This window comes from Talpa occidentalis, unplaced genomic scaffold (assembly GCF_014898055.3).
Source record: "Talpa occidentalis isolate TD23 unplaced genomic scaffold, MPIMG_talOcc4v2.1 talOcc4.12, whole genome shotgun sequence".
Lineage (NCBI taxonomy): Eukaryota > Metazoa > Chordata > Mammalia > Eulipotyphla > Talpidae > Talpa > Talpa occidentalis.
Window position 1 is genome coordinate 19,698,294 of NW_023601212.1, and position 21,558 is coordinate 19,719,851.

Below are 21,558 nucleotides of genomic sequence, written 5' to 3' on the forward strand. Positions count from 1 at the left end.
TCTATGCTTGTTTCCAAACCCAGAATTTGAATAGACACAGAGACAGCCTCCACGAGCTAAAAAAGAAACCAAGCATGAAAGAATTCTTTGCTGACTTTTTCTGGAATCTCACTGGGGTGCAGGGCCAGGGGCCTGGGATTATGGCTGGGGGTCGAGCCGGTGACGGATGGGAGAGATAGGCCCTGGGAAAAGGGATATTAGGAAATAGGGCTGAGGTCCCAATGACTGCGTGGGCTGATTCATGTGAGAGGGCCTAGTTTGCAGGGCCTAGTTTGCAGGCCCGATTGAGACCCAGTACCCTGTCAGGCAAGAGGCCTGTCCTGAGTCTCTATCCATCTTTCTTCATTCCTGCCACCTCAGGGTGGGAGGCCCTCAAGGAGCAGCCTCTCTGCTCTTCCATTGTTCTCTGACAGCCTGCCTTATCTCCCTCATGTGAAAATAAACTCCTTAGGGGCCAGGATGGTCCTTTTAGATCCTCTATGCTTAACTCTCCATCAAGTACTAATATCTACCCCTTTGATCAAGCATCACCAGAGCCCTTGTCAAAAAATATGAATTCTCAGTTATTTTCCCTGGGAGTCTGACTAGCTAGATTTAGAGAGCCAGGTATGTTTTTAAGGAGCACTTAGATGATTATTTTGGTAAGGCAAATTTGGAAAACTTTTCATTTCCTTGAATCATTTTCAGCCCTAAATTTAAGCAGCAGAGTACGCTAGGGAGAGCCCTGGGTTGGTAGTAGGAGGCAGGTCCTAGGCCTGGCCCTGCAGGCCAGGTGTGTCTGACTCTGACCTTGTGCCTTCACTGAACCAGGTGCCTAGGTACCTATTGTCATCTTTGGCACATTTAAGAATACTGTGATGGGAAAACCTAGAAGGGAAGGAAGCTGCAGAACAGAGTAGGGTATTCAAGCATCTTTGATCAAGATCTCAGAATGAATAAAGGAACCTAGAATAAACAGAAGTGGAAAGTGGACATTAGGGGACAATAGGCTCCAGCATCCTCTGGGGCACTCTAGGATACTTAGGCCCAAAAAATTTTTAAATGGTGCCCCAAACACACAGCTAATCAAAGGAAGCAAGAATCTAGCGCTACTGTTGGGGTGCCTAGCAGAGCAGCCCTGTATTCTTGGGACTCGTGGGAGAGCTGCTGTGGTTAAGCACCAGAGTCCTCAGTCCCTGGACCTTGTCTCAAATGGCCTGGAATTTGAGACATTTCCCTGAATTTGCTCAGTCTCTTACTGGGAGAGAGAATGGGGGTCTGGAGAGGTGGGGAGGTGGGGAGATGGGGAGGTGGGCCGGGCCAAGGAAAGGCCAGAGAATGGGAGAAGTCCAGAAGGCTGGACTGCAAAGGAAATCTGCACACAGGGGCCCCCAATAGGAACCAGCTCCGGAGAGGTGGCCTGACTTACAAAGATCGCACACCTGATGGATGTCAAAGCAGGAGACACCCCAGCTTCTCTCTCCGTTGGGCAGTACAAAGACTAAGTTTAATGTGTGCTCTGATTTTTCCAGAAGCTTTTTAGAAATTCGCTGCGTCAGAGAATCTAAAAGACCAAACAAAACCCTAAAAACAGCAAGCCCGATTATTTCATCCACGTGGCACAAGAACAAGCAAAAAAAGGGGGGCGGAGAAAAAGTCCCCCGCCCCGCCCCGCCCCTGCTGGGAGGAAGGGATTTGCGGAGAGAACCAACTTCTGACACGGCCAGGGCACAGCGGGAAGGGCGGGCGCTTGAGAAAGCCCTTGCTCCCCAAAGCCGCTTTCCGCACGCCCCGGCTCCCCGCCGCCCGCCCCGCGCGGCCCGCCCGGTGCCCCCGCGCGCGGAGCCGCCGCCGGCCCTTTAAGGGCGGAGAGGTGCGCGGTCTCTTTAAGGCAGGTCCTGGTGGTTTCTGTTTTCTGAAGGAAGTGACGGGGGGTGGGATTGAATGAAAAGTGCAAAACAGAGTCTCCGAGCCACCGAGTCGGGGGCCCGGGAGTGCCCAGTCCGCCCCGGAGCCGCCGGAGGGGCGCGCGCCCGAGAGCTGCCCACGTGCGTCCGCGCCACGTCGCGGGCCACGGGCGGCTGAGCCCCCGCGGGGAGCCGCTCCCGGGCGCCCCGGAGCAGCCACGAACTTGGGGCGAAGTTGAGCGGCGCCCCTGCTTTCCCGCACGCGGCGCGCGGGGGCCGCGGAGGCCGGCGGCGGCCCTCCGGGATGCGCCCCCCCGGCCGCCGCGGGGTCCCCGCGGTGCCCCCAGCCCTGCTGCTGCTGCTCCTGCCGCTGCTCGGGGCGCCGCGCGCGGTGGGCGCAGGGGCGGGCGCACCCGCGGAGCTGCGGGTCCGCGTGCGGCTGTCCGACGGCCAAGTGACCGAGGAGAGCCTGCAGGCGGACAGCGACGCGGACAGCATCAGCCTCGAGCTGCGCAAGCCCGACGGCACCCTCGTCTCCTTTGTGGCGGACTTCAGGAAGGTGAGGCGCGCGGGTCGCCGGGTGGGGCTCGGGGATGAGAGCCCAGGGGTCCAGCATGGAAGGTTGGCGTGAGGAAAAGAAGGTGCAGGCGACTTACTCAAGGTTCCGCGTCCTTTGCCAGCTCCCCAAGTGCCCAGACCCGGACCCTTCATTCCCTCCAGGAACTCTGCTACCACCCACTCTGCTGCGCTCCTCCTGTCTTTCATCCCTTTGCTCTCGGGGTGCCCTGGCCCCTTCTCACTTCCCGACCTGCTCCTCTCCCCACTTCTGCCAGCTCTCCCCAGCCCTCCAGGTGCTGAGCCTCCTTCAAAACAGTTCGTGTTAATGACTCCACTCCCTCTTTGGAGCAGTTTCTGGACTGTCTAGCGGGAACAACCCTGGGCTAAGAATCAGGGCTCTGCAGTGTGACCTGGAGCACATCCCCTTCCTTGTCTGGACAGTGCTTCTGCCTCTTACGGGACAGTGAGGTGGCTTCAGGCCTTCCAGTTCTGATGTCCCCAGCCCAGGACCCCTGTCCTTCTTTCATTTTTCTGAAAGGGGTCAAAGGAGTTTCCCCGCAGAGCTGATTATCCCTGGTGCTCCCCAAACTGAGAACTAGGACTCCACTTCTGTCAGGTCTGCTGGGAAGCTTGTAGCAGAAGGACCTGGGGAGAGGCCCCAAGTGAGGGGCTTATGCTCTGGGAGGGGAACTACCCCTGTACCCTGCCTGGCAGGAGGGCTGACCAACCCTCAGTTTCTGGCCCAGATTGTGGGGAGGAAGGCAGAGACCTGCCTCTAATCAGAGTGAGGGAGCTGTGGAGGGAAGCAAAAGGTGGGCCTGTGTGCCTATATTGGGTTGGAGTTCTGGAGAGTAGAGGTGCCGGGGGGTTTTTTGGAAAGGGGCTGCAAGGGCAGTGAGTGACTAACAGTGGCCCAGGGGCAGGATTCCCGGAAGGAAAGACAGTGAGCGATACTCAAAGGGGGATTCCTGATTTCCCACACCATTTCCTACACCGCCTCTCCTCACTCCCCCCACACACCTCCCTCCCCTGCCCCCAGCCTCTCTCCTGATAAACAGAGGCCCTGTCAGGTTCTGTCTCTGGAGAAGTGAGGCTGATTAGATATTGGCGGCTGGAGAAGCCTAGGGCTGTGGGATCATTGCCTGAGCCATTTCTGTCTCTTCCCTCATAGAGCTTGAGAAGAGAGGGGGCAGACTTTGGGGAGTCACCTAGGGACACAGCCAATTGCCACCGCAAGGCCGATGGGGGATGTTGGGGGCAGTGACAGGATCTAGTGGGCCTTGGGGCCAGGGCTTGAGTGCTGCTCTGGCCAGGACTGCTGAGTTGTCACGGACGTGGGATGGGGGTGGGGGTGTCACCATGATGGCCTTTCCTTACTCAGCAGGCCCCAGCTAGGTTCTCAGATTCAGATAGGGGCAGGTGAGTAGGTGTGTGGAGAGGGGATGCCAACAGGGCCAGAATACCTTCTGCCTCACACCCAGACTTCAGGGGAATTTGGTCAACTGTGTTCTTTGACTGGGAGATCCAGATTAGTGAGGGGACCCCTGAAGAGGCAGGGATCACATCTTCCCCTGTCACCTTCCATTGTAGTTCTAGTCCTTGGCAATGAGACTTGCTCCAGGTTCTGAGTCTGCCACCCTCCTGCCCACTGGCCGTTTGACCTCTGGCCTCACTGGAACTCTGGAGAGAGACTTCCCTTTCCCTGGGACCTCTCTAGCAGCCAAGGCTGTGGCAAGGGCAATGGGTAGGGCTAGGCTTTTATAGCCTTTGGGTGCTGCATGAAATATTTTATTGCTCTACCCTGAGGGCAAGGAGAAGGGAATGCCCAGGTGGCAGTGGGGTGGAGGGAAAGGGGGAGGGGTTGGGGGGCCTGACTGCCAACTTAGAGAATCCATTTGGAATTGATTGCAAGAGCCCCATTTTAATGCCTGCAGTAGTTCAACACCCCCCACCACACACACACACACACACACACACACACACACACACACTCTTTCTGAGTTAGCCTCTGACCCAGAAGCTGGCATTTCACACCCGCCCCTGGCATCTCCAATTTCATCAGTGAGGGAGGGAATTGGGAGTGGAAGACACAGGAAGGGAACCAGCTTTCAAATGTCCCTTCCAAATCCAGGTTTCTCAGTTAGCCTGGGGTGGGCTGGAATAGCTTTTAGCCCCACCCCAACACACTGTCTACACTAGCCAAAGCAGCTTTTCTACTGGAATCCTTCTGCGATGGATCACCTCTCTTGTTGCAGCTCAGTTCTCAAGGTCCCGTGCCTCATAGTATTTGGCAGATTTCCAAAAGAAAGTTCAAACTAGAAGTAATGATTTTTCTTGTAGGAAAATGTCCTCACTGTTGTTTCTTTTTTTTTCTTTTTTTTTTTTTTTTCATGTACCAAATCCATGGAGTGGTTTGGGAAAAGTTTGTAGTCCACTTGAAAATAATGATGTGTGCCATTTTATCACCTTTGGGAAATAGTCCAGATTAAAATGAGACAGTCTCAGATTAACCCTGGGTAGCTACATAATTTTTCCAAGCCTCCATTCTTTCATCTGTAAAATGGGGATAATAATGGTACCAATCCATAGTTTATTCCATCGCAACCAAACAGGGTGAGTTATGTGAAATACTTACTATGTGTGGGCTACTGTGCTAAGTGCTCAAGAAATAGAAGCCGTTGGCTGTCACAAGCACTGCTCACCTAGCATTGCAATATGGACTTCCCAGCTAGACCTGTACTTTAAGAGGTTAACTGATGACCCCAAAGTCATACAAAAAAGACATCACAGGCCTCCCCTAGTGGTACAGCGGTTGAGCTCTGGGCTGTGAAGCTGCCCGCAGCCTCTGAAGCACTGGTTCGATCCCCGGCCACCGGCGAGGGTCCCACATGGTGCGCAGACATCTCCTGTCGCACCCGCTGCTCCCCTCAGCAGTGTATTTCATCAGTCTGCCTGTTCTGGTCCCCTCTCTGGCTCTGGTGAGTTCTCTCACCCTCTCACGCTTCTGACTATACCCAGTGCTTGTATAAATAAATAAATAAATCTTTAAAAAAAAAAAAAAAAGGCATCACTGAGCTTTGAGGTCCACCATCAAACTCTTGGACACGCCAAGTATTCTCCAGAGAAACAGAAACAATAAGCTATGCATATAGACACATAGAAACAGATTTGCTATATGTATCAGCTAAGACAATTCTGGAAACTGAGAAACCCCATCATCTGCCATCAAGCTGGAGACTCAGGGAGGTCATTGGGCTGGTTCTATTCTGAGTCTGAAGGCCTGAGAGCCAACAGCACGGGATGCCTGAGGGCAGGAGAAGACAATGTCCCAGCTCAAGCAGAGAGCAAATTCGCCCTTCCACTATCTTTTTGTTCCATTCATACCCTCAACAGGTTGCATGATGCCTGCTCATGTAGGTGAGGGCAATCTTTACTTAGCCTGCCAATTCAACTGCTGATCTCTACTGGAAATGTCCTCTGACACACCCAGAAGTAATGTTTTATCAGCTCTCAGGTCATACCTTTGACTAGTCAAATTGGCAAATAAAATTAGCCATCCACTCAGAATTGCTGGCCAGTTCCTCAGAGCAGGGAGCACTCCGCCTGGCTACCCAGGGCAGCAGCAAGGCTGCTGGGGCTGACACAGCCCTTGACCTGGCCTATCTCACCTCCCACTCCCAACCCAGTCCCCTCCTTGCAGCGCCCAAGACAGGGTTCTGACGTGGCCTGGCTCTCCCCACACTGGCACACTGGACCTGAGGCCAGTAAAGTGGTCACAGTAATCAGCCTACTGTAAGACAAATAGCCAGGAGCCAGGCGAGGATTACACACCCAACACGTGCTTGGGGCTATGAAACGGTCACCACGCACCACTGAGAGCCTTGTCTGAACGGTACTGGCCACCAGGCCCATCAAACTGCAGCTCCTAAAACAGTGCAATAGCTCAGTGGTTCCCAAATTTTGCTGCATCTGGGAAGCATCATCTGGGGAGCACTAAAAAATCCTAGGTCTATGCCATACTCATACCAATCAAATCAGAAAGTCTGGAGGTGGGGAGAGTCAGGCATCCATACTTTAAAGAACTCTTGGTGATTCCCGCAGGCAGTGAAGTTTGGGAACCACCAGCATAGTTGCTCCAGGGAAGAGCAAGAGACTTGGAAGAGGGAACGGGTTAAGTGGTTACATGAGACAGACAGCAAACTCAGTCACCTGCTTGGAACCTTTCATTCCACCCTAACGTGTTTGAAACAGGATAGAAACTTTAGACCTAATTCTACCTGCCCTCAGGGCCTCCCCAGTGGCGCAGCGGTTGAGCGCTGGGTTGCGAAGCTGCCCGCAGCCTCTGCAGCGCCGGTTCGATCCCTGGCTGCTCCCCGGCCACCGGAGGAGGGTCCCACTTGGCGCGCAGACCTCTCCTGCCGCCCGCTGCTCCCCTCAGCAGTGTACTTCGGTCCTTCTGCCTGCTCTGCTCCCCGCTCTGGCTCTGGTGAATTCTCTCACCCTCCCGCGCTTCTGACTGTACCCAGTGCATGTATAAACAAAACAAACAAACAAACAAATAAATAAATAAAACATGCCTCTATTTAAAAAAAAAAAAAAAAAATTCTTAAAAAAAAATTCTACCTGCCCTCAGTACAAGAGCTCTAATGTACGCTATACACCCAACAGGCGACTTTCCTCTTCATAATTCAAATCTGACATGCGGTGATACCCGTATGTCCATGTTCATGTAGCATATCTAATAGCAGGCACGTCACCACCCCCAGTCTCTAACCTGGCTTTTGGTCTGACAGTCCTCTTGGTACCCCAGCAGGCTCATGTCCCTGTCCAAGTTCTCTTTCCCCTGTGTCCCCCAGTCTGAGAGTCCAAAAGTTCAGGGGGGAGGGGATGAGTCATGTTCTAGGCGTGGCGTGGTGTTGACGGGATGGGAAGTGTGAGGCTAAAAGATATGAGAAAGTTATGTGCAACTTCTGGGAGGAGGATGGGGGCTGGGGGTGCAAGGGAAGCAGGAAGAAGGAACTGCAGACTCTAAAAGCTTGTGGGGGAGGGGATTTTGAGGGCCCCTGGCACTGGAGCCAAGATAAGGGGAGCCATTTGTCAGTAGGGGTCAGCTCAAAGTCACTCCAAAGGAAACGGGGAGATTGGAACTGGAGATCTGCCTTGGACACCCCTGGGTGCGTGGGAGCTGAAGGAAGGAGCAGTCCAGAGGATGCTAGAGTCCCTGCCTTGGGGGTTCCTTGTCTGATGCGGGGGTGGGGGGGGAACATAGGAGGTACCTCTGTGGAATGTGCCAATGCCACGCTTCTGCCTAAGAGTGTTCATTCTAATGGGTATCACCTCACGGATGTCAGATAGGAGATGCTTTTAGTGCTTGGTCTCCCCATACACTATCTGTGTTAGGTCTTCTGCAATTTGGTGATTTGGCGTAGGGGTTGGGGTGGATGGAAAGACTTCTTTTTGGGGAAAAGAGGGCAGTAGAGGTGCTTTCAGGAGAGACCCAGACCTTTTGGGAGTCCAAAACATTTCCTCACAGAAGTCACCAGAAGCAATGATCCAGCTCAGATCTGTGGGACCCGGAGCCTAACAGCAGTTCCTCTGCCACCTCTGAGGATTTGTGGCTCAGGGGCCTTAGGCCTGCCCAGAGCACATTCAGTGTGCTCCTGGGAGCTTGGCAGGTGTCCCCCAGCCTTGAATGCCTGTGTCCAAGTGGAGTACTACAACAGTGAAGACTGTCACTTGGGGACAAGTGAGTGGCCTGCTGCAAAGGTGGGTGAGAGTTAGGAGGAGATTCTCCCCTACTGGGCTTCCCAAGCTACAGAGAGGTGATGTGATGGCAGAAAAAGCCCAGATAGATGCCCGCCCCATGGGAAGCCCGAGGGTCCAGCCTGGGAGATGAGAATTGCATGTCTGGGTCTCACATGGCCTCATCTGGTCCCCACAACTACATCACAGGGGCAGACATGGCTTCCATTTTATAGATGTGTAAGCTGGGGCTCAGAGCTACGAAGTGACTTTGACACCATCCCATCGAGTAGCTAAAGATTTAGAGTTAGGACCAGGGATTCCTCTGCTCTGTCCCAATGGGTACCGTGTGTCCTATGACATGTAAGCAGGCTCTTTCCAGAAGGCTGAAGATACCTGGGTAGGGGAGGGGTAAGGGAACAAGACAGCTCAAAAACAGCTTGGTGCAGAACAGCCAATTCACAGAGAAACCCTCCTCTGTGTAGACTTGGGCTGCCCAACCCTCCCCCACCCCCCAAACTCATAACCCCCAGTGGATTTTTTTGTATTGACCCCTTGGCAGCTTCTGTGCCAGAAACTCCTTCCAGTCTTTCCCATGGCCTCTGGAGAGACTGGGGAGAAGGGCAGAAGCATCTCTAAAAGATCTCACAGATGCTGCTGCCCTAACCATGTGCATTTGTCTGCCCACTACCAGCTGTGTGACTTGACAAGCCACTTAACCTCTCCGAGCCCCAGGCTGAGTCACAACATGGACACAACAGGACAAGAGTAAGATGCTGGAAGACATGTTATGAGGAGTGAATGAGAGGTCTTTGCAAAGCAGAAGCCAGCCAGGAATGGGAGAAGTGACCAAGCAGTGCCAGCCAGGGCCCAGCCTGCTGCCCCAGCTCTAGATTGTTCCAACTCCTTCTTTGCAGCTCTAGGGACCAAAGCATCTTTAGGAACTTCCATCCTTTCAATGGGCAAGTATTTAAGCAGATGCCACTAGGGATTCTGATACAGGGCACAGAGCAAGGGAGGTGTCTGGGGTCGGCTTCTAGGTGAGAAGAAGCATGGAGCCCAGTCTTAAGAGCCCTGAGTCAGCAGGACAGTGGGGTGCAATTGCAATTGATCCACATAAAGCGTTATATTGTTCCCTGGGTCAGTCAGGACAGTGGCGACCTTTGGGATTTGGCCGACAGAGAACTGGGGCCTGGGATGCTGGAAGCAGGGGGCCCTGCCGGCCCTGGCTGAGGGTTGCACTAATGCCAGGAAGTCTCTGCCCCGGGCCCTGTGGGTGTATAGGCACCTCATAGTGGGGGTGGCCTCAGTCCCTGGACACTGACTTGGACATGTGCTCGGTCTGTTTTGGGGTTGACTCCATCCACCCTGTCTCTTGCTTGGGGAGACTGGGCAGAGCAGCCAAAGTGCTCCTGTATATGCCACAGGCAGCCAGCACGGTATTAGAAAGGCTTTGATTTCTGGCTGACTTTCCAGACCGATCTCTCGCCTCCCCCACCCGCTGAAGCTGGCCCCTTCTCTTGCCATAAAACAGCCCCAGCAAGGAGCAAAGGAATAAATATTTAGATTGGCTCAGCTCAGGCCTCAAAATCACATGCTCTGGTGTGATGGGAAGGAGACCAAGATGGCAGAGGAGACTCTCAGAAGAGAGTGCCAGCTGTCTAAGAGCAAGGGGATTGGGGGAGTTTGTGGGAGGCAAGTTGCTTCCTGAGAATCCCAGTGAGGTGGCACTGTGGCATAGTGGGCTGTGGGGCACTTTGTTTTCAGTTCTCCTGTAGCGGAAGACAGGCTGGTAGCAAGATCTGAGACAGAATAGCCTCACCACCCCTCACCAGAATGGGTTTTCTCAGAAATCCATTCTGGGTTTTCTGAGGAGGCTGAGAAAGCACACTTAGGGAGTAGGGAGAAAGCAAGAAGCTCGTGCTGGGGAAGGCCTCTGGGAGAGGGAGACTCACAGGGCCAGAGGAAGAGAAAAGATTTAATCCTCTGGGCAGGAGCTGAGTGATGAGCATGAGATGAGGTGTGTGGGGAGAGACGCTACGGGCAAGGGAGTGTGTGACTGAGGGAGGTGCGTGAGACATCATGTGTGAGGAGGTTATTAGACTGTTGGTGAACAAGAGTGTGAGTGAGATGGAGTATGAGGCGCTGTGGCTGCATGTGAGACTTTGGGGGAATTCGGTGAGGGAGGGAGGGTGTGGGAAACGATGTGGGAAGGTGTGTGATGTGAGGGGAGAAGGGTGGGAGAGTCTGTTGGGGAGAAGACTCTGTGTGACTGTCTGTGAGAGACACCACATGTGACTCTAAGAGGAAGGGCAGAGGCTGCGAGGCAGGCAGTGTGTTCATGTGATAGAAGGTGGGGGTGTCAGGGGAGCTTGGGCACCGCTGAGTGAGAGATTGGGAACATCTGTGTGTGACAGAGAGATCGTTTGAGAAACTGCAAATGTGTATGGAAAATTATGAACATGTGGCGTGTGAGTGGGGGACAGCAGGTGTGTGTCTATGTGTGTCTTTTAGTTTTCAACTTGGCTGCGAGTCACACAAAACCTCAGCAGCAGCCCAAGAGAAAGAGAAGTTGCTTGCCTCTTTCTGGTCCAGGGCTGGCATAACACCTCCATGTCTTTAGAGCTCCATGGGCTGAGGTGTTGCTTCCCCATCCTTCATGTTAAACTTTGCTGGGGGCCTGGGGCCTTTCCCTAGGAAGGCGCAGGCCAGGCACAGGGTGTCTGCAGTCAGAAGGGCCCCTGCTTCTCTCCCAGCTGCTCTCTGCTGACTGGGTGTTCACCTGGAACCTCCTGTGGCTGAGCCAGAGCGGCCTTCTTTTGTGAGATGAGTAGATCTCAAAAAACCCACGTGGCAGGGAGTGGACCCGGAAGAATGACTAGACAAGGGCTAAGGGGGAAACTTGGAAGCGTAAAGATCACCAGACGGAGAGTCAGGACATGTGGGCGTCTGCCCTCACTCTGCTCTGTGACTTGTGAAGGTCATGCTGGAGCCTGACTGGATCACGAATTAAGTGATCTTCTAAAGCTTTTAGAAGCCAAAAGAGCAACTTTGGCTTCTAAACACGGCTTACAGCCGTGTCCTGTAATGACAGGGTTACTTTCTGGGAAATGAGTCCTTGTGTGAGTGTCACAGAGTGTGGTTACGCATACCCAGAAGGGCTGCGCTCTGTGGTGTAGCCTGTTGGGACCAACGTCATATATGAGGTCCGTCATTGAACAAAACATCGTTATGTGGTGCTGTGCCAGCCTGCAGGAGCCCAGCTACATGCAAACCCAAGAAGAGCCATCTTCTTGTTGGAGATGAGGGGGTTGATGGAGGTCCTAGTGCCTCCATTCATTTCCTCAACTAGCAAGTGTTGAGCTTTGGCTCTGTGCCAGAAGCTGAGAATACTGCATAAATAAGGTCAAGTTGCTGCCTTTGAGCCAGGGCCAGATCATGGAGATCCTGGATAACTTATGCCTGAGCAGGTTGCCACATGAGAACAGAGACGCGCTCTGCAAGGCATTTAGAGACAATGTACACTTCCCATCAACTCCGATTACTGGTTGAGCTCTGAACTGCAGATCTGTTCATGTCACATCCAGGCTCAAAACCTACCATGACTTCTTGTGATCTGTTAGATTAGGCTCAGACTCCTGGTTGGGCTCTCAGACCCTGTGTCCTACCACTTCTGCCAACCTATTCCTTTTACCACTCACTGCCTCCCTCCACCACCTTGCTCCCCACCCCAGCCATCCCTGACTCATCTCCCTCATCTCATAACCCTTCCATGCTGTTGTTTATTCACTCGTTTCTTCGTTTATTTATTATTAGACACTTTTTGAGCAACTGCTGCATTCTCGGGGGACAAAACTGCAAATAAGATACTACTCCAGCCCCCAGGAGTTGAGTCTGGTAGGAAAGAGAAGTAAAGAGATGGTTGCAAACACAGTGGAATTCATACTGTAAAGGTTAGGAGTTGGGACTGGCCAACTCTGCCTAAATGTTGGTGAGGGCATTGTTAGAGGACAGGCCAGAGCAGGTGCTGCACCTGTCTTCTTCCTGCTCCTGGTGGACTGGAGGTTCCTGGGGGCTCATGAGAGAAGGAATCTTATAGAAACATCTTGAGATCTTTGGAGTCCTACATTAAGGGGCTTACCTCCAGCCCCCTGCCATAGCATCTTCCCCTGCCAGCTCAGCTGCCTTGGGTGTCATGCCACATCCAAGTGAATCATACCAGGGGACTCCAGGACAAGGAAGAAGCCTGGAAGCTTCCATCTGGCTGGGACTAGCATGTGGCCAGATGTTCTCTGAAGTAGGGACACTCACTTCTCTGTGCTGGAGGGAAACAGATCCCTAGAACCTTAGCAATGTAGGTAGTAGTGGGTAGGAAGGACATCAGTCTAAAAGATGAAGCCAGATAAGCCCAGAAACTGGGGGAACCCACTCTATCCCAGGGATCAACAAGTAGAATTTGATTTTCTAGAAAACTATGACTAAGAAGACTAGAGAAGGCAGGGCAAGCAGGTGGATTAAAAGGGGGTGCTTGCCTTATCTTACCCTCCCATTTGTGGCAGATGCAGGTGTTTCTTAGTCACATGGAACCAAGAATGGTCTAGAGAGGACTTACAGAAGAGCAAGCTGGAAGAGGGAACCAAGCTCTAATCCTGGCTGCCACATGCCAGCTGCATGGCCCAGGGAAGACCACGGGAAGCTTTCGTCTCTTTAGCCGGGCATCCAGGAAATCAGCTCGTTGATCTAGGAGGCAGTTGTGCATTGTAGTGGAGGAGCTGGGACCTTGGAGTCAGAGCGCCTGAGTTAATATTCCAGCTCCATTTCCTTAGTCGCATGAACTGAGTACATCACCCCAGCCAACCTCAGTAATAATCATAGTTCCCACCTCCTGTTGTCAGGCATCTAAATGGGACAATGCATCCTTTTTGACTCATAGTAACAATGACTTGGCCTTTCCAGTTATAAAAGTCAATAAATCTTTGTCCTACACAACCAAATAGGGAAGACAGAGAGGAAACCTGTTATCGCAGTGGAAATTCTCATGCATTCCCTCTCTTCACGTCCTGTCAGGTTCCCATTTTGGTTGAATTTTGTTGTTGTCAGTGACATTGTTAGTTAATATGGGAGGGAGGAGGGAACAGATTTCCTCCATCCTCTAAGACTTCAAAAGCTTTCTCCTGCGGGTGGTATGCAGGTGATACCCCCAAGCCACGGGCCCACTCAGCAGCCCCTGGCCCACACGGCACTCATGCGCCTGTGGTATTGGGGAAGATACGGTGAACGTTCTATATAGGGTTCTTCAAGTCATTGCTGAAAATACCAAGTCATTGCTGAAAATACCCAGGAGGTGGATTTGGTATCCTGCCTAGGAGGGTCCTGCCAGAGACATCCGCCTGACTCGAGGCCCAGGAGGAGAAGTCTGGTATCAAGTCTCACCTGGCAGGAAATGAACCCGGAGTGGAATATGCACAAGTGTCCCAGCTTCCAGGCTCCCTTCAGGCGCCCTGACGGAATGGAGGATCAGGTGGCCCAAGCTGACAGGGCGAGGAGACAACAGCCTTGTGGCCCAAGGATGGATTTCCTGTGGAGAGGAAGTTGGGGTCACCCAAGTTCTGAATCACCATGCCCACAAGTCTGGAGTCATGAGGGACCTTATGGGACCCTTTCTCACCATCTGGGCCTCTGTTTCCCTTTCTGCAACATCGGCAGACAATCTACCCCTACACTCCCACACCCCATTGTTCCAGAGATCACTTATGGTAAAAGGAAGTTAGAGACACATTTTTTTTTAAGTTTTATTTATTTACGCATACAAAAACTGGGGTACAGGCCAGAGGTGCAGGGGGTGAGAGGATTCACCAGAGACAGAGTAGGGAACAGAACAGGAAGACTGAAATACACTGCTGAGGGGAGCAGCGAGCAAGACAGGAGAGGTCTGCTGCACCATGTGGGTAGCTCCCTGGCCAGCCAGGGATCGAACTCATGCTGCAGAGACCGCAGATAGCTTCAAAGTGCTGTGTTTAACCCCTTGTGCCACCAAGGAGGCCCTAGAGACACATTCTTAAAGAGTAGAAGGACTCAGAAGTACCTGGGGGTGTCTAGCAGGACAGCCCTCACTCGTTTCAGATCCCCTGCTATGTGACAATTGCCATAGCTAGCACTCACCCAGAACTTTCTCTGGAGGGCAGTCTTCTGCACCCTCTACACTAACTCATTCTGTCCACACCACAGCCTGCCCAGGCAAATGGGTTATCATCCCCAAGGTACGAATGAGACTTGGAGAAACTGAGAGATGTACCTGGGTGCTGGTTGATTTCTAGTGGACTTGGGGTGGAATCATGGGCCCCTCTCTGTCTGTACCAAGAACCCCAGGGGGGCCCTCAGACCCTGTCCTCCAAGCTCTTACACTCCAGCAGGCCTGCACTAAGCATGTAGTGACCGGGCTCTCTTGGTGGATGAGACAAGGTCCCAGACCCTGGCAGGTGAATAGCAAACAAGGCTGCATACCCAAGTGCAGTGCCAGGCCACAGGAGCCGTTAGCCAAGGCACAGGGCTGGGTGAGAGCAAGGGACCCCTGGGGCGGGAGGGGCTGGTGAGCCATGCAGTGGACCAGAGCACATGGTTCCGGTGGTCACAGTGGGAAGGGAACCCCATCCCACAACCCTTTTCCCTCTGTCCCCCTCTAGCCTTCCCCACTCATCCAGTAAGTCAGTGATGGGAAGGCGCCCTTGGCCTGCTGGTAATGCCATGAGCAGCCTGTGGGCAAAGGGGAAGCTAGGAGGGAAGGAGAAAGGTGAGCCATCCCAGTGCCCTCGGATCAGAGGGTGGCAACAGCTGCAACCAGCTTGGCTGTCTCTGCCCTTCACTCCATCCTGCCCTGATGACCTCCATCTGCCACGCAGGTGGCCAGGAGCCTGGCTGATCAGAAGCACTAGGGGCATTTTGAGAAGCACTTCTTTGCATGCCTTGCCCCCAAACCGTTGAATAAGAATGAATCTGTACTTGCAAAAAGTGCAACCGTTGCCCAGGAGGATAGCTGCCACACTAGCATGCAGTAAGAACTTTCCCATGGGCCCTGGCTGCAAGGGCCACGCCCCCCCCCCCCCCACCATTGGGTTTACAGGTTGCCCTGCTGCAGCTCCACCCAAGATAATCAACTATGATGAACCAGGTGCCAAAAAAGGGCTCTCTTTCCTTCAAGGTGAAATGCCATAATTTTAAACACTTCTGTTTTGAAACATTCTCTGGCAGTCTCTGTGAATTTTCCAGGAGACTTTGGAACATCTGGGTTGTGTTCTTTCTTTTAAGTCATGGTTTGAAGTGGGAAAGATAAAAATTCTAAGACCAGCAGAAAGGAAGGGTCTAGTGCAGGCAGGGTCCAGTCTGGTGTCCTCTATAGGGTCCAGGATGAGCGCTGAGTGGGTTGGTGAGAAGGCCCCACCCCTTTCATACGGCCCCCATCTTCTGCCCTTCTCCGTCAGGATGTGAAGATCTTCCGGGCCCTGATCCTGGGGGAGCTGGAGAAGGGGCAGAGCCAGTTCCAAGCCCTCTGCTTTGTCACACGGCTGCACCACAATGAGATCATCCCCAGTGAGGCCATGGCCAAGCTTCGACAGGTGAGCCCCAGCCCTGCGGTCAGCCTGGACTCCCCCAACCTCGTCTCCCACCAGCCTCTCTTCACGCTTTTCCTGGACCCACTGTCATTGACTTACTTGAACCCTCATCCCTAGCAACCTCTTCTCGCTCTATAGTTCTGAATCCCCTGATTTTGCCCCACACCCCACCTGACCCCATAGGCTTAGATCTCTGATCTACACCAGCTCCAGATTCCTGCAGTCCCCTGGCCTCAGCTCCTCCCCATTTATGATGGAGATGGGGTGGGGCTTGGACTCTGAAGTCGGATCTGCCCTTAGACCCACACCCCCACTCATTATTTGGTGACATTGGACAGATTACCTCACCTTCAAAGCCTCTATCTTAGTGAGAAATGGGTTCAAGTGAGAATGAAATGAGAGAATGCATGGAAAGTGTTCCATGGGCTGTTCAGAACACTTCAGCCCACTGACCCCTCCCAACTCCTCCCTGGGCTCCAGCTTCATCTAACTTCCCGCCACTAACCAACAGGGCATGCCCCAGGCATACCCAACTCTGCCAGCCCTTTCCAGAGAAACTCAGCTCCTTGGATGTTGAAAACTATGGAATCCCAGAGGTCATTTATCCTGGGTCAGCTTGCCTGGCCTGCCCACCTCTGCCACCCTTCACCCCCTAGTAACACACTGGAGTTCTCCACCAGGCCCCAGCAGTCAGCCCAGTGACCAACTGAAAAGGTTTGACTGCAGCTCTGGGATTGGTTCTAGACCAGCTGGTGGGGGTCTGCTGCCCTGCTAGCCCCGAAATTCTAAAGGCACCAGCCTGGGCTCGTCTGCCTCTCAGCTATCGGGATACAGGCAGGCGCCAGAAGGCCGGAGGGAGTGACTCATCTCTTCCACGCAGAAAAACCCACGGGCAGTGCGGCAAGCTGAGGAGACACGGGGCCTAGAGCACCTGCACATGGACATCGCTGTCAACTTCAGCCAGGGGGGCCTGCTGAGCCCCAACCTCCGCAACGTGTGTGCTGAGGCTGTGGACGCCATCTACACACGCCAGGAAGACGTCCAGTTCTGGCTGCAGCAAGGTCAGCTGGTGCTGCTCACTGATGTGTCATATTGCATATGATGTCATGCCCTGAGAGGCATGGGCGTTCAGAGAAGGGACCTCCAGGCTGGGATAGGTCAGGGAAGGCTTCCTGGAGGAAGTGGCAACTGTGTGGCTCTTTAGTGATGGGAGTCAACCAGATGATAGGACCCATTCCAGGTAGGAACACACACAACTGTGACTCTGCCAGGCCCTGTGGTGGGGCATTCCCAGCAACTCCCACCTCACCCCTGCCCTTTGTGAGAACACAAAGTGGGACTTTCCATCTTCTTGGGGGCATAGGCACCAGGGTCTCATTGGGGCCCAGTGGCAGCCATGCCCACCTGCCAACCTTTGCTGCTCAGAATTCAGCTCCTCCCCTTTCCTTCACTCCTTTCCTGGGGCCAGCATCTCTGTCCCAAGACCCTGGAGGGTTCCACCCATTTTTGCATGAACCTTAAATTCCAGCCTGTGCCACCTCACCACCAGCCCACTTCCTGGTACCACTCCCAGGACTGTCCCCCAGTCTCCATATAGAGGGAGCATGGAGAGGGCACCCTTCAGCTCCAGGCCCCTGGTCCTGCTCAGCCTCCTGAGCATCAGAGAAATGGCTGGATTGAGAAATGCCTGATAGGCCCATCACCAGGCCCTCCACACTGCCCCCAAACTGAGCTGCAGCCTTGATTCTGTCCCCAGAGTCTGGATCTTTTCAGGATCATGAACCAAGCCAGGGCCAGATCAGTACCCTCAAGCACTCCCTCCTGTTACACCCCACTCTGTGTCTGGGTCACCCTGACTCCCAACATGTTTGTGCCCGCCTTTCCCTGCTTGGGCTGCCTCAGAGAGCACCTCCTTTAAGAAGCTCTATCATTCTTGCTCTGCACTCCTCTGCCCCATCTCATCTGGGGAGTGATGTTTTTAAGCCTAGCCAGCAGCAAGAGGAGGTCTTAGAGGCAAGCGGACCTGGGCTCCAGTCTTGATTATACTACTTACTCTGTGGCCTCAGCCATGTCCTTCAACCTCTCTGAGCCAGTCTCCTCATTTGTAAAACAGAGATGATAACTCTTCGCTCACAGGAGAGATGGGAAGAGATTCTGTATATAGAGTTTCTGGCAGTCAGTTGAGACTCTAAAAATTAGGGTGATGGTTATTTCATCTGCTTCTCCCACTAGCGTGGCGCATATGGCCCAAGTCTGTCTTACCTCCAATCCCAGGCGCCTTGCCTGTTGGATGCCTGAAGAGCCCAGCAGGGACTGGCAGCTGCCCCCTCCCATACACACCAGGGGAGCTGCCTCCCCCCCACCCCCCACCCCGCCTGTCCCTGACCCATGGTTCCTTTTCTCCTCCAGGAGTGGACAACTCAGTGTTCGAGACTCTGCCCAAGGCCTCGGAGCAGATGGTGCTGCCTCGCTGCCGGCAGGTGGGGGACCGCGGGAAGCCCTGTGTCTGCCGCTATGGCCTGAGCCTGGCCTGGTACCCCTGTATGCTCAAGTACTGTCACAGCCGTGACCGGCCGGCGCCCTACAAATGCGGCATCCGCAGTTGCCAGAAGAGCTACAGCTTTGACTTCTACGTGCCCCAGAGGCAGCTGTGTCTCTGGGATGAGGACCCCTAGCTGGTGGAGTGAGGGGGTGGGTTCTGAGGTGACTTCCCTGGGCCCACTGCCCCTCCCCGGCCACTGCACAGGGTGACAACCCCCAATGAGGCCTTATGTCCCTTCCCTTCTCCTAATCCCGGAGCCTCTGGCCCCATCACTCATGACTGTGAAAAGGGGTGTGGCATGGCAGGGGTTAAGTCTTGAAGACACCCCCCCACTCCCACCCTGTGCCTTCTTTGGGGTACAGAGGGAGAAGATTCCCCAAACTTGTACCCTTCTCCTGCTTCAACTCCCCTGAAGTATTTTTCAAGCAACCAAAATGTGATGGCCTGTGATACTTCTATTTAACGCTTGGGCAGTCTAGACCCTGAAAGGAGTCTGTGCCTGTTACACCGACCTCCCCATACCTCCTTCCCCTACTGTGGAAGGAGCAAGCCCACCCCACTGCACCTCCCATGACCCAGCTAGGGGTGGGGGTTGTCTCAGAGAGGGGACTGTTGGGGTCCTATCCCTGAGCCCCATCCCTGGGTCACAAAGCTTTCTCCTCACTGCTGGCCTCCAAGGCCACCCCAGAGCAGGTGGGGACCTCCCAGCCCTGAGATGCCACAGGTGCCTTTCCCCAGACCAGGACTTGCCTCCAGATCCTGCCCCGGCTTCGCCCGCTCCACACAGAAATATTTTTGTAAGGTTCCATGGCAGAGAGGAGGGAGCATGAAGTATAAAGAAAACTTGAATTCCAGATTTTTAATGCAAAGTATTTATCATTTGTACCAGAAATAAAAGTTTAAGTTTTTACTTGACTGACAGCTGTAGACTTGGCATTCTGAGAGAAATTTTGGCCAATGCTGCCACCTGGTGTCAGATCCAAGCCCTATCAATGCCCAACCTAGAGGGTTCTAAAGCACCTATGGTGTGCTTAGCCATGGTGGCTGGGGGTGGGGGGGGCGGCGTGCTTGGGGAGGGGTTATAGGGAAGGACAAGACAAATGTCAAGAAGAGGAGAGGATGCATACTAGGTCAGCAAGCCAGTCTGTAACAGACAGCCTGAAATGGATTAAGACAACAGATGAGATGAAAGTTCTGGAACCAGACTGCCAGTTTTGGGTCAATCTACTTTGCCCCTCTGGGCCTCAGTTCTCTCGGTTATAAAGTACACTTCCTTGTGAGGCTTAAGTGAATTCCTACATGTCAGGTGCTTAGCACATAATGAGCACACACTGTGTTAGCTATTATTATTGATAATGTTACTACAAGTGAAAAGTACAAACATTTCCTCATCCATAAACCTGAGACACTAAACTGGACATCTCCAAGGCCTCTTCACTTCAAAAGCATCTTCCAGTACAGAGACTATCACGTGAATTGCTGGGCCGGGCGCTGGATGTCTTCCAAGAAGAACAGATATGCAGGCTGTGTTTATTGGGGAAGTTTATGGAACATGGATTGAGACTGAAGGATGGTAAGAATTTGGCAAGATGGAAGGGACTAAAACTGGAGTGTTTTCAGGGGGTGGGAAAGTTCCAAGCGACCCACCTCACTAGGAGGAAATGGGAGAGTCAGGTCCTTCCTCTGTGGCCTTGGAGAGGGAAAGGAGCTTGCAGAGCAGTCCCCTTGCTTTGCTCTCCAACATCCCTAAAAAAGGCCCTGCTGCCCCTCAAACTTGTGCAGGCCAGAGTTTGTGGGAACCAGGCTTGCTGAGCCATGGTCAAGTTGGGGGTCAAGTTGGGCCATGGTCAAGCTGGGGGAGACATCCTTTCCAGGTGGGCATGCTTTCTTTCTGCACCTGTTTTCAAGCACCAGCAGCAGCAGTGCTGGGGGTGGAGGGCTGGTGAGTTTTGTGCCCACTCCGGGCCTCAGCCCTGAACACACACACACATGCCCATTCCTGGCAGGGCCAGGATTTTATGAAGAAGTCAACTCCATCCCTCTCATCCTAAGTGCGTGTCTTCATTACTGGCAGTGGGGTCCCCAAGTCATAGACTATTCTGACTCCCAAATACCCCCAGATAATGCTTTTTCTTTAAAGTCATGTTTGCAAAACTTGGAATTTTTTTTTAATCTTCTTTGGGCGTGACTAGTGGCTCCCAGCCTGCCTGTTCCCTGCAGTGAGGGGGCTTCTGGATAAGTCGCCACAGACTACCCTGCCTCAGGCCTCTTCCTGATCTTAGGGCATGAAGGTGAGAATGAAGACTCTCTGAGACTTCGGGCAGACCCACGGGGAGCTCTTTTAGTATGCCAAGTCGATGTCTCCTGCCATTGCAGACGACCTCCTCCCTCCTCCCCAAACCCCCTGTCATGGAGCCTCCAGTCACAGCAGACCCCAGAACCATGAAGGATTGGTTAAGATAGATGTAGGTGGGCCTCCCTGGTGGCACAAGGGGTTAAGATGCAATCTATGAAGGTGTCTGCAGCCTCTGTAGCATGAGTTCGATCCCCAGCCAGTCAGGGAGCAACCCACATGGCGCAGCAGACCTCTCCTGACTTGCCCGCTGCTCCCCTCAGCAGTATATGTCAGTCAATCTGCCTGTTCTGTTCCCCACTCTGTCTCTGGTGAATCCTCTCACCCCCCCACACCTCTGGCCTGTACCCCAGTTCTTGTGTGTATAAATAAATAAATCTTTAAAAAAAACAAAAAGATAGATGTAGGTTAGGTCTCTGGTGAATCCTCTCACCCCCTGCACCTCTGGCCTGTACCCCAGTTCTTGTATGCATAAATAAATAAATCTTTTTTTTTAAAAAAAAAAAAAAAAAGGTAGATATAGGTGATTAGCTCTTTGAGAGAGACGGAGCTAAGGTTCTACTTTGGGAATCTTTGCAGCCCTGTGGCCACACCTGGGAGAGATAAGGACTTACACAAGTACTCATCTTTAGGGCTACAAAATGCCTTCATACAAACTAGCTCTTTGATTCTTTGTAGCCAACGACATTTTATGGAGATGGCTCGCCTAAAATTCTGTGACTTGCCTAAGGTCATACTGCTAGTTAGTTGGCACAGAGCTGGGCTCCAACCCTGGACCTTCTTACTCCATTCCCACCTACTGACTCAAACGGGCTCATCGGATTGGCCAGCTGGGACCTCAGCACTGCTGGCTGTGAGAGGACAGGT

General features: G+C 53.1%; 1 protein-coding gene and 1 long non-coding RNA gene across 2 annotated transcripts in view; one reads left to right on the forward strand and one right to left on the reverse strand.

Moving 5' to 3' along the window:
* LOC119240766 (uncharacterized) overlaps positions 1–1,584 on the reverse strand; it is a 33,089-nt gene extending 31,505 nt beyond the window's left edge. The window contains exon 1 of the long non-coding RNA XR_005124188.1: positions 1,409–1,584. This is a non-coding gene — a long non-coding RNA (uncharacterized LOC119240766). The remainder of the gene's footprint in view (positions 1–1,408) is intronic.
* Positions 1,585–2,190: 606 nt separating this feature from the next.
* On the forward strand, positions 2,191–19,346 carry OAF (out at first homolog). The gene is made up of 4 exons (XM_037505451.2): positions 2,191–2,445; positions 15,665–15,799; positions 16,677–16,857; positions 18,206–19,346. Exons 1-4 carry the CDS (start codon positions 2,191–2,193, stop codon positions 18,469–18,471), a joined length of 837 nt encoding a protein of 278 aa, XP_037361348.1. The 3' UTR covers positions 18,472–19,346.
* The last annotated feature ends 2,212 nt before the right edge of the window (positions 19,347–21,558 follow it).

Coding starts and splice junctions, on each gene's coding strand:
- OAF (XM_037505451.2), top strand. CDS start 2,191: ATGCGCCCCCCCGGCCGCCGCGGGGTCCCCGCGGTGCCCCCAGCCCTG. Junction 15,800..16,676: donor CCATGGCCAAGCTTCGACAG/GTGAGCCCCAGC, acceptor TCTTCCACGCAG/AAAAACCCACGGGCAGTGCG. Junction 16,858..18,205: donor CCAGTTCTGGCTGCAGCAAG/GTCAGCTGGTGC, acceptor TTTCTCCTCCAG/GAGTGGACAACTCAGTGTTC.